At 36.8% G+C, this 15,847-nt stretch overlaps 1 protein-coding gene across 4 annotated transcripts in view; it reads right to left on the bottom strand.

Moving 5' to 3' along the window:
* Positions 1–561: 561 nt before the first annotated feature.
* The window catches only part of RAP1A (RAP1A, member of RAS oncogene family), a 104,939-nt gene continuing 89,653 nt past the window's right edge, over positions 562–15,847 (bottom strand). For 2 of the 4 annotated variants that reach the window (XM_051993028.1, XM_051993029.1), the window contains exons 7-8: positions 12,144–12,258; positions 7,216–7,936 (exon numbers count right to left, since the gene is read on the bottom strand). In XM_051993028.1, the coding sequence (XP_051848988.1) occupies positions 12,172–12,258 (87 nt within the window). In that variant the 3' untranslated portion in view covers positions 7,216–7,936; positions 12,144–12,171. Of the gene's footprint in view, positions 782–7,215; positions 7,937–10,231; positions 10,533–12,143; positions 12,259–15,847 lie in introns of those variants that run through there. The other 2 variants (XM_051993031.1, XM_051993030.1) reach the window with 2 other exon arrangements.

Here is a 15,847-nt window from a genome sequence, read left to right on the forward strand (position 1 = left end):
GTGGAGGGAAGGAAGTTTTTTTCACGAGCTTCCTCATACACAATAAGGTAGGTCTGCCCCTGGGGAGGCAGTTAAAGACCCCACTCAAAGAGGGGCTGCTGCCACATTGTAAGAAGTGACACACGCCTGCCAAGGAGATATGCAAGGGAGGGTGGGAGTGGAGCAACCCTTGTCAAACCAACATGGAGAGAGACTATTGGGCATTTCTGTAATCTAGCCAGAGCAGCCGCTTGCAGTGGCAAATGAAGCATTTCATACACATCCCTCTTCTCCCCTTTCTCCAAATTGGGCTTCCTGTTGAGATCTCTTTAACCATGTGTCTTAATGACCATCAGTTTGAAAGAAAGGGGTAAACAGGGAAAAGACATTTAAAAGGAAGGATTAGGAGAGGAAGGCAAACAGAGGGAGGGTCAGGAAGTCACTTCCACATTCCCAGTGAGCTCAGCCCTGATTATTTTGAAAAGCCTTTGGGTAGAGATCTTTCCTTATTCTGCTAGTATAGAAGATTCCCTATGCTGAAAAAAAAATTAAAAACAACCCATCAAAACAAGACAGTCATAGTACTTTTTAAAATGGGAAGATTTATTAAGGGCTCCCCCCAGGAGAGCAGCAGCCAAGCTCCTGCCTCTTAAGAAAAGCAATTAGCAGAAGATGCATGTCACACCTTGAGCCCCCACCCACCACAGGAGGCATCTTCTTGACAAGTCCCGAGACTGTGCATCTTCCATTCTCTTTTAAAAGCAACTGTCAGTGTCTGCAAGGCAGAACCCATGTTGCCTTCCTAGAAAACAAAACAGATACGCTCCCAGTTAGAGAAACCTTTAGCTGTTCTTAATGAGGATATTTAAGACAGAAAGGAAAATAACCAAGCTTCTTGGACTAGACAGTCTTTCTGCCCAAGATGGGATAGTTGGAGGAAGGCTTCGACATCAATGAGGTCCTGTTTTCAGTTTCAAGAATAACTTGCTTTCTTTACATTTAGGGAGGACAACTCTTAAAAAACTCGGTCAGGCCATCTCACAAAGACCACATTCATTTCTCTCCCTGCAAGAGGAGCCTAACTAGATCCTGGTCAAATAAATATTCTGGCCATCCTGACCTTTAAGACAAGGTTTCTTAGTGAGACAAGAACTGTTCTGACATGAGAAACACCTTGGAAGAAGTATGACAAGGTTTAGTTACAACACTAATTAATGTAAATTCTACTCCTCTAAAAACTTTCTAAATTTTCCCCTCTACATGTAACTCTAGTTTTGTCATAGATACCAGCTTATCAGAATATTTGATCTGACCTGCCTTCTCAAGTTCCTCTAGGTACAGAGGAGGTATCACAGGGCAGTGGAAAGAGCACCCAGGAATAGGAGTAGGGAGACCTTATCTCTGCCCTGGACTAGTTGTGTGACTTTGACCAAGTCACAGAACCTTTGGTCCCCTTGTTTCTGTATCTATAATATTAGGAGGATGGACCAGATGACACTCTAAAGTACATTCCAGTTCTAAAAGTGCATGATTTTATGATTCTAGGCTCTGCAATAGATAACAATGGAAAACATCATGGTTTTTTGTCTTTTCTCTTTTCCCTATGTAAGTCCGTGGCAGAAATCACTGTCTAAACAGCAAGAGATAGCAAAAGGAAGGAGGAAAAAAATAACCATATTAAAGATTAACTACAAACTTTGAAGGAATCAAAATGTAATCAAAGACCTGGTTTTCCAAAGTGCTTTAGGCTCAAAGGGACTATATCTCTCTTTTTGTATCTTCAGGGCTTAGCAGAATTCTTAGCACATAGTAGGTACTCAATAACTTTTTACTAATTGAGTAAAAGGATAATGAATAGACTGATAAATAGTATAAAAAAAGGGCACTATAGGAGTGTGTGGATGAATTCAAGTCACCTAGTCTAGAAGAATTTAATCAGATACCAAAGGCTCTGGAGAATAGGATTCTGAGCCACTGTCAGTGATCACAGAGAAATCAGAGGGTACTGAAGTATAGAAGGGCAAATGTTGCAATTTTTAAAACTGACCATTCCATAAAGGCTTGACTTTGATTCCTTGCAAATTCTGAAACATATAGTAATTAAGGAGTCGATGAATAGATAGAAGAGGAAGTGGCAGTCAAAGAAAACCAATGTGGCTTCATCAGGGGCAGGTCAAACCAAGTTAACTTTATTTCTCCTTTTAAATAATTATTGATTTTTTCCTCCCTCTTTTCTTAAAAAAAAAAAAAAAATTCTGTTATATGAGATAGTTTTCTGGGAGGGAGGAATAAAAATACAGGGGAAATTTAGGCAATATAAAAAAATCAATAAACTAAAAAAAAATTGGTGAAAAGGTCAGACTCAAAGAATAATCATTAATATTTGATAATAGCTTAAAAGCTCATCATCAGTGGAATGCCTCAGGGACTTGTGTGGTTGATTTGGTGCCCTTTAAAAATTTTTATTAATTATTTAGATAAAGGTATAGATGGAATACTTATCAAGTCTGTGGGTGACAGAAAGTTGTAATGATAGCTAACACCTTTGGATGACCCAGTGATGACGTTAGTGGCAGTGCAGAGAATTGTGGAAATCCCTTTTTGGTCGGAGGCGCAAGATCTTCATGAAAGAGTTCACAAGTCCCAAAATATTAATGGCAAAAATTAAAGTTTATTGTTGGGACAAGAAGTCAGTTCTGCTAAGAGACTGACTTCTCTAGTGGCAAAGTCCTATTAGGGAAATGGAGCCTGGCATTGAGAAGAGAATGCCTTATCAGTGGGCAGGGTCCTACTTTGGACTTTCTGCAAAGAATGAGTTCAGAAATTATCCTTTAAAAAGGAATCTTGAGACTCAGGTTTCAGGTTGAAAAGAAAGCCAAAGTCCCCAGGCCAAGATGATTATCGGTATCTGGCCCAGATCTCCAATTGGAATTTCCTGAAAGGGTCTGGCATCCCCAAAAGATCAATGGGGTACTTTTGACCAAGATTTCTAACTGAATAACTTGTCTGGGGAGATATGCTTTCCCAGGAGGGCCTGTGGCTCCAAGATCAAAAAGGAACAGAGTTTCAGAGTGTTAATTTTACAGATCAAAAGGGAACACAATTTCACACCCCCCACCATCAGGATCCAAAGAGTCTGAATTCAAATTTGGCTTCAGACACTTTGGAGTTGAGCAACTTCTGCCTCAGTTTTGCCATCTGTAAAAGAGGGCTAATAATAGCATCTACCTTCCCCAGCAAGTCATTTGACTTAGCTAAAGAAATGACAAACCACTCCAATATCTTTGACAAGAAAACCCCAAATAGGATCAGTCTGAACCAACTGAAAACAACTCAGCAACAATTTATACAAATTATACAATAAAATTTAGACAAATCATTAACATGAAATTCAATAGAAATAAACTTTAACTTCTTACATTTACGGTTAAAAATCAGTTTTGCCATTACAACATCCTCAGGGAGATAAATCACCAATTTATCTTGAAAAAGATCCAGTGGTTTTATGGATTGTAAGCTCAAGTCAACAGTGTAAGATGAGAGCCCAAAAAACTAATGAAATATTAGGCTGCCTCCAGAGAGAATCTCCTAGGAAAGAGTCATAATGTGGCCTGCTCTGGGCAGACCACCTAGATCTTTTCTAGGGATTACAGTTTAGGAACGTCTTAGATAAACTGAATAGCCAGAGAACTACCAGAATGGAGCAGGCCCATGGGCTCTTGATATCTGAGAATTAATTGGAGTAAAGGGGGATGTAGGTTGGTGAAGACTTAAAAGAGACATGGTAGTTGTCTTCAAATATTAGAAGGGCCACCATAGCTGGCTCTGAGGGCAGAAGTGGGAATGAGGGGAAGTTCCAGAGGCATATCTAGTCATGATCAGGAAAATCCTCAGAACAAGTAGGGCTTTTTGCTTATCTTCAAACAAGATGAATTGCCCCTCCTTGGGTGTGTGCCAGTGGGTGGCCTTAATAACCTTCCAATTCCTTCTAACTTTCAAATTCTATGATTCTGTAGCAGCTGAGCAGGGACTGGAGGTCCTGAGCTCTGGTCTGTGGATAACTCCTTCAAACATGCTTTCTCCCAAACTTGGATGGGGCCTATGTTAGTCTAGTGCTGACATACTAATTTCTTTATCCATGGAGACACTTGTTGGCTCTAGCTCACTGAAAAGTTGTGTTTAACTTACATTGCTAACTTTTTTTTGCCTGTAATTAGACTGCAGAATTCAAGATAGCGTTATTTCTTGGTATTCTCCAACATCCCCAGGCATTAGAGCTGCTACTAATTTGGTTTCTTAGTTCTTTCATTTGAATTCCTACTGACACATTAACTTATGCTGAAGCCCCACCTAGTGGAGCCTCTCATGCTTGCCCAGTAAGACTCATAATGCTGAAAGGAACTATCCAGGTTCTTTAGTTCAAATTATGAGATTGGAATCTCAGAGGCCATGGGGGCCAAACTCCTACCTTTCAGATAACACCAAGGTTGAGTGAGGTTAAGGTTAAGTGACTAAGTCCCACAGCTTTCAAGTACCAAGGCAAGATGTGGATTCAGGTCGTCTTGCCAAGTTGAGCACTTCTCTATCTAGAACGATGCTTCAATGGAAACTTAACATGCATATTTCATGTGATCATATTCAAACAGCAGGGCCACGATTTGGTTATCTTATAATTCCCGTAATCTCAGAATGTTCAGTTGAGGGTCCTGAGAGGCCATTTAACTTATTCCATACCTGAACAAGACTGCCTTCTATAATGTCCCTAAGTCACTGAGTGCTTCTGCTTCTGGAGAGAATCTTTAAACAGAGCAGTCCATTCTCCAGCTTTGTTTAGAAATTTCTCCTTTCAAATTTGAAACAAATGGTTTTACAAGGGTCAAATCTGAAAAAATTACCCATGCATATGTTTTGTAAATAAAAAGCTTTAAAAAAAAAAAAAAAGAAAAGAAATACATTTCCCCTCTCAACAAGTTTAAATCTGCTCCTTTTCAACTTGGATTCATTTGTTCCTAGCTTTGCTCCGAGGTCAGTCTTCCCCATGATTGCCTTCAAACATCTGAAACAACTATCCTGTTTCTCCCTAATCTTTTCTTCTCCAGGCTAAACATTCCAAGTTCCTTAGACTTACCTTGGATGCACCATATGGCTTGCCCTTCTATGGGTGCTCTAGTACCATGCCACATTCTTACAGAATCAGCCAATGGGAAACCGTTTTTCATATTTTCTTCCTCTCTCTCTGTCTCTCTCATACACATACACACTTCTAAATACACACTCAGCCAAGTTCTGCTGGGTGAAGCCTATAAGTTCATAACAACGATAAAATGTAACTTGTTTTACTCCGCATGTAATCTGTGTTTTACAGATATCCTTTTAACCCATTTTGCCCACAACCATAGATTCTTCCAAAGATGGCAGCAAGTGCCTCTAGCATGAGTATAATTGCTTGTGTTTAGTTCTCAGTATATGTGTCTTTGGCCCCACTAAGTTCCAACCTGTAACTAAAAGGATCGAGAAGACATGACCCAGGGCCCGACTAATAATACAAATACAAAATAATATAAATCTACGAACTGTGTAAAACCCACTGTTTCAAATCCATTACATTAGCCTCATACTTTGGAAAGTTGGGTAGCACAAATATTATCATTCCCTGTTTTCCAGCTGAACAAAGAGACTTCGGGTGGCTGCGGTGTTTCCTGGACCACTGGAGGAACCAGGAGATAAAGCCAAACATCGTGCCTTTGAGGTACGGGCTTGCAATATCCTGTGCTTCCCCAAAGGAGCCTGCAGTGGCATCGGCAGTCAAGCAGGTTATAACCTCAATTTATAATCTTTTTTTATTTAGTTACTTCCATCTAATTTGGAAGTCCATACCAACTACAAAAAGGCATAGAACAAGGTCATCTCTTAAAAGTTTTACTCACTTACAAGAAGGCTGTTTATATTTGTATATTTAAGAATGAAATCACTAGAAGATTAGTTTTAGACAAAGACACTATATTTCCAGAGTTCCTCATAAAAAAACCATTCTGTCCTAATTTGGAAGTACTACATATCCCTGCCTTTCCCACTTTCCTTCTTTTACCCCTCAATCTAAGACAAATGCATAACTGGGTCAGTAGAAAGAAGGGTGCTAGGAAACTAGTTTTATTGGGAACTTCTGGGAAAACACCAACATTTCCAAATGCTTTCTTTAAGTCACAGTTACTCAGGCTGTTAAGAACCTACATTTAAAACCTGATTGTTACATCAATTTGTTGACCAGTGAGCTAATTTATACCCCTAAAAAATACCACTTATTTTCCAGTAAAATTCCTTTTAACAGCTTTCAATAAAATTATAACTAGATCCCTGAGCAATATTTTAGATTTGCTAGAACTGGTCTTCTGCTTAATGTTGGGTAGCATGAGGAGTGAGGATAGCAAGACAGAGGGTGTCTTAACCCTACTCTTTGCTCCCAATAGGACACCAAGTACAATTTCAACACCAATATGCTCTGAGCCTGTTGTTGCTTCGTGGAGAACACACAGGTAATACTGACAAATTCTTATTGTACCTACTCCCTGAATTTTGTAAAACTGAAAGATATTAGGATGGGGAAAAAAAAAGAAAAAATTTACCTTGCTACATATCACATAATTTTAAAATGAGCAAATTTCCAAATGGTTGCTTTTATACCATCAAAAATAAAAGCAGTTGGGCAGTATGCATTCTTTATGTTCTGATTCTAAACCTTCTCTCTTCCTTTCCCCTGAATAAACTCAAACTTATTTCAAAGCAACTCTTGAGAAGCTTTCCATAACACTTCATTCCTGGCTCATGACCTACATATTAACAATGGTAAAAGCAAAGAATCCCTCAATGAAATTACAAGCCACATAAAATTCAAGATCATAGTAATAAAAATTATACCCTGATATAGTATTAAATTTTTTTAACATATAAAAATAATGTACACAGGGATTATTCAGTAGAATACAATCTTTAAGATCCAAGAGAATATACAAAATTGTTTAATGTAGCCTAATGTATTTTACTGTATATTAGAATTAAGTACATTAGAACTGTGAGTCTAAGTCTGTTTCTTGAGAAACTATTAATATTAGGGCTTACAACCAACTGTTATATAGGTGCTGGGCAAGAAGGGGTTATTGCTACATTTCAAGCACATCAGTCCATATTTTTAAAAAAATTCCTTATCTGTGGAACAGTAACAAAAACACACAAACCAAATGAAAATGTACTAAAATTTAATCATTCATAAAAGCTGTAATTTAATCTGTGACAGTAAAACACAAGAAGCAATATTAGAGTTGGTTTAGTATATTATATATTTTAGCTTTGAAAGCCATAGAAATCAGTTATCCCAGTTTTTTCCTATAAAAGACCCATTTTTTTCCAAAGCATTATGCACAAACAATTTTAATTAGAATATAATGGCAGAATGATATTCCATAATTTTTAAATATAAAATGAAGTCAATGACTCAAAAAAGTTATTTGCTGCAGTGAGTTTGTGGGAAATTTTCATATTCTATACCTATATCATTATAGATATAAAGTATAATGGTTCAACATTTTAGTGCTTGATGGGGAGGAATTATGATAAAAAGGTCAATATGAAATTGTTTAATTAGAGTAGCAATACCTAACATTTGAAATGCATCCATGCTCTTTTGTATAATCATATTAGAGTCAAGTATATTTATTTTCACATCTGTTATAACTGCTATTGCAAAGGAGAAATACTATTGTCTTATTTTTCCGAGAGATATACACAGAGCAATTTTTTTTCTCCAGGGAACTTGTGCAAACCATTATAAGATCTAGATTCTTCACATAATATATAAAACAGGAGAAGCCTCTTCAGGTATGTTGTTAATTAATTAATGTATTTTTTGAAGTCTGGAATGCTGGCACTTTCCAATTAGGCAACAGTTCTTCATTCCTGTAATCTTCAATAGGAACAAAAGAAAAAGTTAATTTCTTGATACAGAGAAGACAAGGGCACAAACAAGGAAAAAAGAAAGCACAATTTGCGCTGACTACCACTAGAGGGCTATGTGTCCTTGAAACACACAAGATGTGTTTTGCTTGTGGTACAACAATAAAAAGCAGTAAGGCTATTTTGATTTCTCATCATTATGAACCTTTTATATGTAAATCAGATTTACTCAAAGAGACCCACAAATGGCTTATGATTTCAGGTCAGACAGCTTGCTTCCTGCACTCTACAGGCTGGCATCTTCTCTGAAGCGGAAATGCCTAGAACACTAGAAGATAATGGACCTGGCCAGGATCACAGAGACAGAAGAATTGAGAGAAACCTGAAATGGGGCTTCCTGGATCTGAGGATAGCTGTGACTAAGCTCTCCTCATGTTTATTGCTTCATTTTTTTCTTTATTTCATATGACGGCATCATTTGGGGAAAGAAAACTGGATATGTTATCTTATACAAAATTTATTTTTATTATTATCATGTAATAAAAGAAAGAGAGATCTTTCCCAATTAAGGAATCCTGTCCAATTACTAGATTTTTCAGAAAAGAGAAAATTTAAGACTCTGAAAAGTTCTTCTGGGCATAATGAGATATAGCATAATCTTGATAGGAATCTGAGTTTTTCTATCCCCATAAACTCAGAATAAAGTGACAGGTTAGAAGATGCTGAATCTTGGAATGGACTACATCAGAGAATCCTCCTTACTGATCTGTACCCCATGGCAGGATGGTGCAGCTGCCCTCATGTGGTCATTTCTGACCTAGGGTTCCCAGAACCAGCCAACAAACAAACAAACAAAATCACTCTGTAAACAGTGAAACTCCATTCATTCATGGTGTTTTGTGTTTATGGATGACAGCACTACACTCTGTAAATATGAATAATCAGTTATAGCAAAGCACACAACAAAAAAAGCCTTTGTAGCTAGGATCTGACTTAGTATTTTCATCTCCAATAAGCATCTATTATAACATGTTAGATAGGGTAGTGTGCTGAATGCTACAGGTTTAAAATACAAAAATGATCCCTGCCCTCAAGGAGCTTACATTCTAATGAAGGGGAAAACATATATATTTATTAGTACAGATAAGGCTGCATACATAAAGCAGATGTATTTCCTGAGTATCCATGGTAAAGTCAAAGTATATTCACAGTAGAGTTTTCAGAGCTAAAGAATGGGTCTACTCCCAAAGCTTTCTGCTCAAGCTAAAATCTTTCCTGTACAACAAAACAATTTATGGGATCATAAGAGGCTAGTAGAGGGTTCCTCTTCAACTAAACTTAAGGGGAAATTACATCTGCATGAATCAGACTTAAATGGAATTGGCTAATCAACTTTAACTCCATAGTCAAAGGGGAGGGGAATATATATATACTTTAATATACAAACGTATGTGTGTGTATGTGTGTGTGTGTGTGTGTGTGTGAATAAGAATTGAGAACCTATATTCCACCTCCAAAATGAAACCCCAAGATGCTATTTTACAAATACTTAAATTTAAAGTCATTAAGCTATAGCAATATTTAAGCAAGATAACTGACTAAGAAAGAAAATGCTGAATATCCATCAGCACCAGTTTAATTCTATCTCCACAGCATCTCTTCACTCACACAGCAACCACCCTACTTCAAGCGCTTATCTCTTGTCTAGACACTTTTGCTAATGGTCAGCCCCCCTGCTTCTTTTCACTTCTTCCTTCACAAAGATTTTGTTTTGTTTTGTTTTTGCTGGGTGGGGTGGGGGGAGGAGGAAGGGAGGACAGAACGGGGAGACCAAGGTAATTTGGGTTAAGTGACTTGCCCAGGGTCACACTAGCTAGCAAGTGTTAGGTCCTCATAATATCCTCGGGAGGTAAATATAATGGCTTCCTCCATTTTACAGATGAGGAAACTGAGGTAGTGCCTGAGACTTTGAGTTTTGAGCTCTGTTCCTTCTGACACCCCTAAAGTCTTGATATTAAACAGTGCTTATTGCTAGTTACAAAGATCTAAACAAGCACCATTAACACATATAGTTCTTGTATGTTTGACTGGTCTTGTGAATAGCATGCTATATATGAAGTTAGAAAGATCAGAGTTCAAACCAAACTCAAACTTGATAGCTACATGACTTGGGAACTTTGCACGTGCATATGTACACACACACACACACACACACACACACACACACACACACATACACACACACACACACACACCGTGTCCATGGGTTATATAGCTCAGTGGAATGTAAACTCCTTCAAAGAAGTGACCATTTAAAAATTTTTAATCTTTGTGTCACCAGTGGCCAGCATATATGTTTAACATTTACATTGACTATTAACTGAAATAACTTTTATTTGTTTTTAATTCATATAAGAGAGCAGATGCAGGGTGGAGTGGATAGAAGGCCACTGAGAGTCAGGAAGACCGAGCCTCCAATTCCCCTTGGGTTACATGCTGGCTATATGATGCTGGGCAAGTCCCCTTGCTTCTCAGTGTCCCAGGAGACTCTTTAAGACTATCAGTGAATGGCAGAGGAAGTTTCTACCACCACTGTGATCACAGGCCTGTCCAAAAACATTGAAGTAATAGTAACATTAACTCAGAGGGCTGCTACTTGAAGCATAAAGTAGGAATTCACTAAAAGTCTTATAGCTAAGCCTTGGCTAAATGATAACCTTGCTAATAACAAGACTAAATAGAATTAGTTACTGTTCAGAAGACTATATTTACTGGCCTTTTCTCTTTCCTATAAGGATCTGTAATTTCCCCCTCCCCCCCACCCCCTCTCAGTATGGCTATTCCATTGACATCAGCTGAAAATCCTTAACAACTTCAAGACATTAAGATATTTTTTGAGGCTTATTGCAATCAAAATATTCATTAATCTCTGGATAACTTGGTGATGATGGCTTCTCTCTTTTAGCTACTGCCTTTAAAAAAATGGAAGTACTTCTGTTACAGGAGTTAATTATTTTTAGATAAAAGTTCTTAACCATTTTTGTGCTATACATCTCTTGGGCAGTCTGATAAAGCCTATGAATCCGTTCCCAGAAGAATGGTTTTAAATGAATGAAATAAAATACATAGAATTACAATAGAAACCATGCCAAAAATAAGATATCATTTCCCTCCTATGCTCAGCCGTGCTAAGTTCACAGATTCCATGTTTTAGAAGGTTGCTTAGTATTTAGCTTAGTGTGGCTGGAACACAGTAGGCACTTAATAAAATGTCTACTGATTGATTCAAGCTTCTAAGGAATCATGTTAATTAAATTTAATTTAGTGAAATTGAATTTGCTAAATGGACCCAAGCATCTCAAAGAATTAGTACAACTCTTCAGAGGGATCAATTTAGTTCCTTCTCACAAAACAAAAATAAATAAATAAAATGAATGAATGATTAAAAAATGAAGCTTAGATGTTAACTCTCTCCAAAACATTACTATAAAAATTTCTTTCCAGGTAATGGATTATTTTATAATATTGATAGCTGAGAAGTAGAATTATTTAGAGAAATGACATAAGGATTTAAAAAAACAAGTAGGTTCATAAAACCTAAATTCTAGCCAGGTAGATAACCTTTTCCTCAGAAGATTCCCTTAAAATAGTACATATGATGCTTGAAGTTAGAAGTTGTTCAGATGTTCTCAGATAAACTTATTTGAAAAGCAGACAAAATAGGCCTAACAAGAGATTATTTGTATAAAATCTTTGATGGCTGATGATTAACCTGTGAATAGAAAGGCCTTTCAATGCCCAGGTAGATTACATGGTCAATGATGGGGATAAAGAGTTTCATTCATTTCCTTTTCTATTAATGCAACATCATTGGTAAATGTGTCAGTTTTGGAGAATAGATCATTTATTTACTTAAAGAATACTTCAATCAAAGCTGGTTATGTTATATGATTCTTGGAAGCTTGTTTCAGCCTTGGTTTTTCTGGAGAGCTGCTGTTTTCTCACTTTAATGCTGCTTACTTCTCAGCCTTTTCTGTAGAACAGCAAGAACCTGTTTGAGCCTTCACTCTGAGATGGGTGAAAGGACCTGATGTTATGGAAATGAGAAAATACCAGCAACCTTTCAGAAGGCAGAAGGGTAGGTGCTTTCAGGCAGGGCAAAGAAATGATGCTATTCACCTTTGTCAATTCATTCCCCAAGATCCCTGTGATCTTACCTGGCTCAGAGCTGCTGCATGATGGGGTCTAAAGCAGCAGGCAGGATTTCTTTTTAGGTTTCTTCTTTTCCACTGGTGTTTTTCTATTTATTTGTCTGACCAGGTCATAAAATATCTAAAGGAAAAAAAGAAAACAGGCACTTAGTCAATTAATATATGAAAATTCATTCTATAAAAACATACCCCTCTGACATGCTTTCTTTTACACCTGTCCCTTATATCATTGTCATAAAGGGGATTGTCTCAGAAAGTGCCAAAACTTTCAGGAGACAGGGAATACACCGCAAAGCTTATGCTATTGTGCAGAATATAATTCTTTGTCATCAACTGACAAATGAATTAAGGAAAGGAGGTGCTGAGAAACTAGGAAACCATTACACTTAACTAAGTGGACTTACTGGAAATTTAACAAGAAACTTTATGCAATATGGAATGTTAATTTTTAAAATTTTTAGTGAGGGCAGGGAGGAGGCAAGAACAATTACTTTTGTTGAATTGGTATGGGTAAACAATTTGAAATCCTGTCTAAAAACACAATTGTAAGCCTAATTATCAGGTATTTCTAGTTTGGAACATAGGACTATTGTTTGATTTTAATTATCAAAAATAAATGGGTGATGGAAAACTAGAAAACTATCAGATTTAACAAGTTGGACTAAGTTAAATGGACACAGAAATACTGATTTCTTATTCCATATGTGGAATTTTCAAAACCAGGACAAAATTCTAACATTTCCTCTTTAAATTTCACAAAAGCATATATTTTAATTCTAATAGCCTCAATGTCTTACTAGGCAGGATGGTATAGCGTAGAGGGGCCAGCCTTGGAGTCAAGGAAGACTACTAGTTCAAGGTGTCATGTCTGACACCTATAATCTGTGTGACCCCACACAAGTAACTGAATCTTTCAATGTCCTAGGCAATTCTTTAAGAGGACTTGCAGAGCAGGTGCAGAGCTGCATTAGATGAAGGTGTTTTCTCATTAAAAGTTTCCTAAGCCAATGAAATCACAGATCTAGGAAAAGAAAAAAGCCTCAATGTGCCACAAAGAGGATATTCCGGCAGAGCAGAGGCTGTGCTGAGTCCTTGAAGCAGCATAAGCTTCAAGTCTAAACATGGGAATGACTTTTTTGCAAACACTATCCCAAAGCCAGCAAAGAGACCTTCAGATATGGTCATCACTAAAGGAGGGAAATGTTCAGCCACAGCAACTCAGGAGTATCATCTAACAGAAAGAGATGGACATTAGGAGGACACACCCCATAGATTAAATCCTAGATCACTTCACTATATATATAAGTATCTGTTTATCAATTTTGCTAAAACAAAAAATAAAATAAATAAAAAAATAAATAAAGTCCAAAAGAGACAGAGAAAGAGTGTGTGTGTTTGTGTGTGTGACAGACAGACAGACAGAGACAAAGGGAGAGGGAGAAAGGGAGGGAAGGAGTTAATTTACTGACTGATCTACTCTGTTTCAGGTGACTTTTGATCATGCTCCCTCTTCAAACCCTATTTGCCCCTTTTCTATCAGGACTCTAGAACAGAAAAATGAAAGGGTGAGAGATTTTTCATCTGTGTGGAGAATGGATTGGAGAAGTTACAATGATTCTTACAATGCTATGAAGTGAGAGGATAATATCCAGGTAAATATGTTTCAAAGTATCACTTAAAGTTTTTTCTTTGGAAAAATTCTTTCTACTTCAGTGTAACAGATAGTTCAGAAAATCCATGGTGGGTAGATGGAGTTAAAAGGCGAAATTTAAAATTAATACTTTTGGAAGTATGAAATCACTTGCAATGATCTGAAGTCCCACCTCCTTGCTAAGTGAAAAGACAAAAGAAAAACAGAAGTGAAGTCTTGTATTTTTTCTCCCTAAGTCTAAATTGGGATGGATTCTATTTCTTATGTTGGCCTCAGGATGAAGTAGTCAGCTCTCCATAGTAGTTGAGTGTTCCTGTTTGTGTAAACTGATAAGCATAGCATTAATGATGCAGTCTGAAAAAAAGAAAAAGTTTAAAGGTATTCGAGGTAATTTCAATCTGCTGCCCATACATCTGTACAGCTACCTAGGAAGCCACAAAATTTGCTATGTATTAAATATGAGCAGAAAGTTCCAGTATCAAAGTAAAATACTCAAAGCAATGACCCTACATATAACTTTTAAGTTGTAATGAGAGAATCATAAATGATCCAAATGATTAAATTGTGAAAAACAATTACATGAAATTCCTGTTTTCAATCAAGTTAAAACATCTTTTAGTGTGTTTAATGTAGTTTATTTCAGATCACATTTACTGACAACTAAATCATTAGAACCTGAGGGGAAAAAAATAAAAATGAGCATCAACATATTAACTACTTGTCCTCAAAAATTTTTTCAACAGTTATCATATTGTAGAAACATGAGTCTCAAATGGAAGAGAATTCTTGAAGGCCATTTCCATAACTTTAGAGGGAACTCTTACCCAGAAAGGTTCACTGATTTAATCACTGTCTACTGGAGGTATAAACATGGTTATATATATATTTTTTCCAAAGATTATTAATAACTCTCAAGACCTCCAAACGCAAGTTATGATTTCACAAAAGGGAAATTCAGAGTTAATTAATAAATACTCATCAATAAACAGAACAATAGGTAAAGCTAATGAAGGATATAGAAAAAAATTTCTATCTTTTTGCTAAAAGCTTATAACTAATTATATAGCAATAATTATAAATTAAGGAAATTCTGGAGAGTAAAGACAAATCAAAAGCAGTATCTAAAGCCAGAAAGAAACAGTAACCTTAACATTGGAACTTAACCATGTAAGCATACCACTCCTTTAAATGGCAATGCCGTAAACAGACTCAGACATCTCAGATATCACTTTAGGTTTATTTAGCAGGTCTGAGACCATGAGCACAATCAAACCAAGACGTGTACAGCTTGCAAAGAGGCCTTCTCTGTTATAGGTCTGTTTACTTTGAAATTAACAAAGTCAAGAGGGTTCTTTCTCAGATTTTTGCTTTGGTGGCCCAGGATTTACATTTATGGCACCATGGAGACACTTGAATGCCATATTCAATTTTTCAGGGCCCAAAACCTTCCCTCCCAAAGCATTAAGCTGTGTCTAAGGCACCTGTTGTAAAAATTCCCAACTCAACCCCAGGCTGTAGATTATGGAGTTGGCAGAATTTGGCTCCAGTACAGTGTTACTGACAAGAGCTCCATTCTCAATGTAGAGTAGCCCAGAGTTCAGGAACCAGGAAAGGGCTCATGTACCTACTAGATCATACCTGAATGATTTGGGTGAATAATTTCTACAAGATGATTAAATGTATTCACATACATTTCCTCTCTGGAATTATGGTATCCCTAGCCAGGAGCACTCTGAGTAAGACTGTGTGGTCTCCCAGAACACAGAATGAATGGACAAATTGTATTGAGCTGGTTTAAAAGACTGCTTTCTTTTAACTCTCTCCCTGACTTCATAATCAAAGAATTTATAGATGATATTTGGAAAGGAATTTATTTCAACATAAATCTTAATGGGACAGTTTTGGCAGAAGTGGTATGTTATTTAGAGGACATTTAGAACAAAGGTAAATTAAAGCTTCTACGTTCTTTTCAACATAAACTGAACCAAAAATATGTGTCCAAGTTAATTAACTAAGTTTTAGATAACTATCCGTAAATATATAGTATCTAGAAAATTAT

Source organism: Antechinus flavipes, chromosome 4 (genome assembly GCF_016432865.1).
Source record: "Antechinus flavipes isolate AdamAnt ecotype Samford, QLD, Australia chromosome 4, AdamAnt_v2, whole genome shotgun sequence".
Classification (NCBI taxonomy): Eukaryota; Metazoa; Chordata; class Mammalia; order Dasyuromorphia; family Dasyuridae; genus Antechinus; species Antechinus flavipes.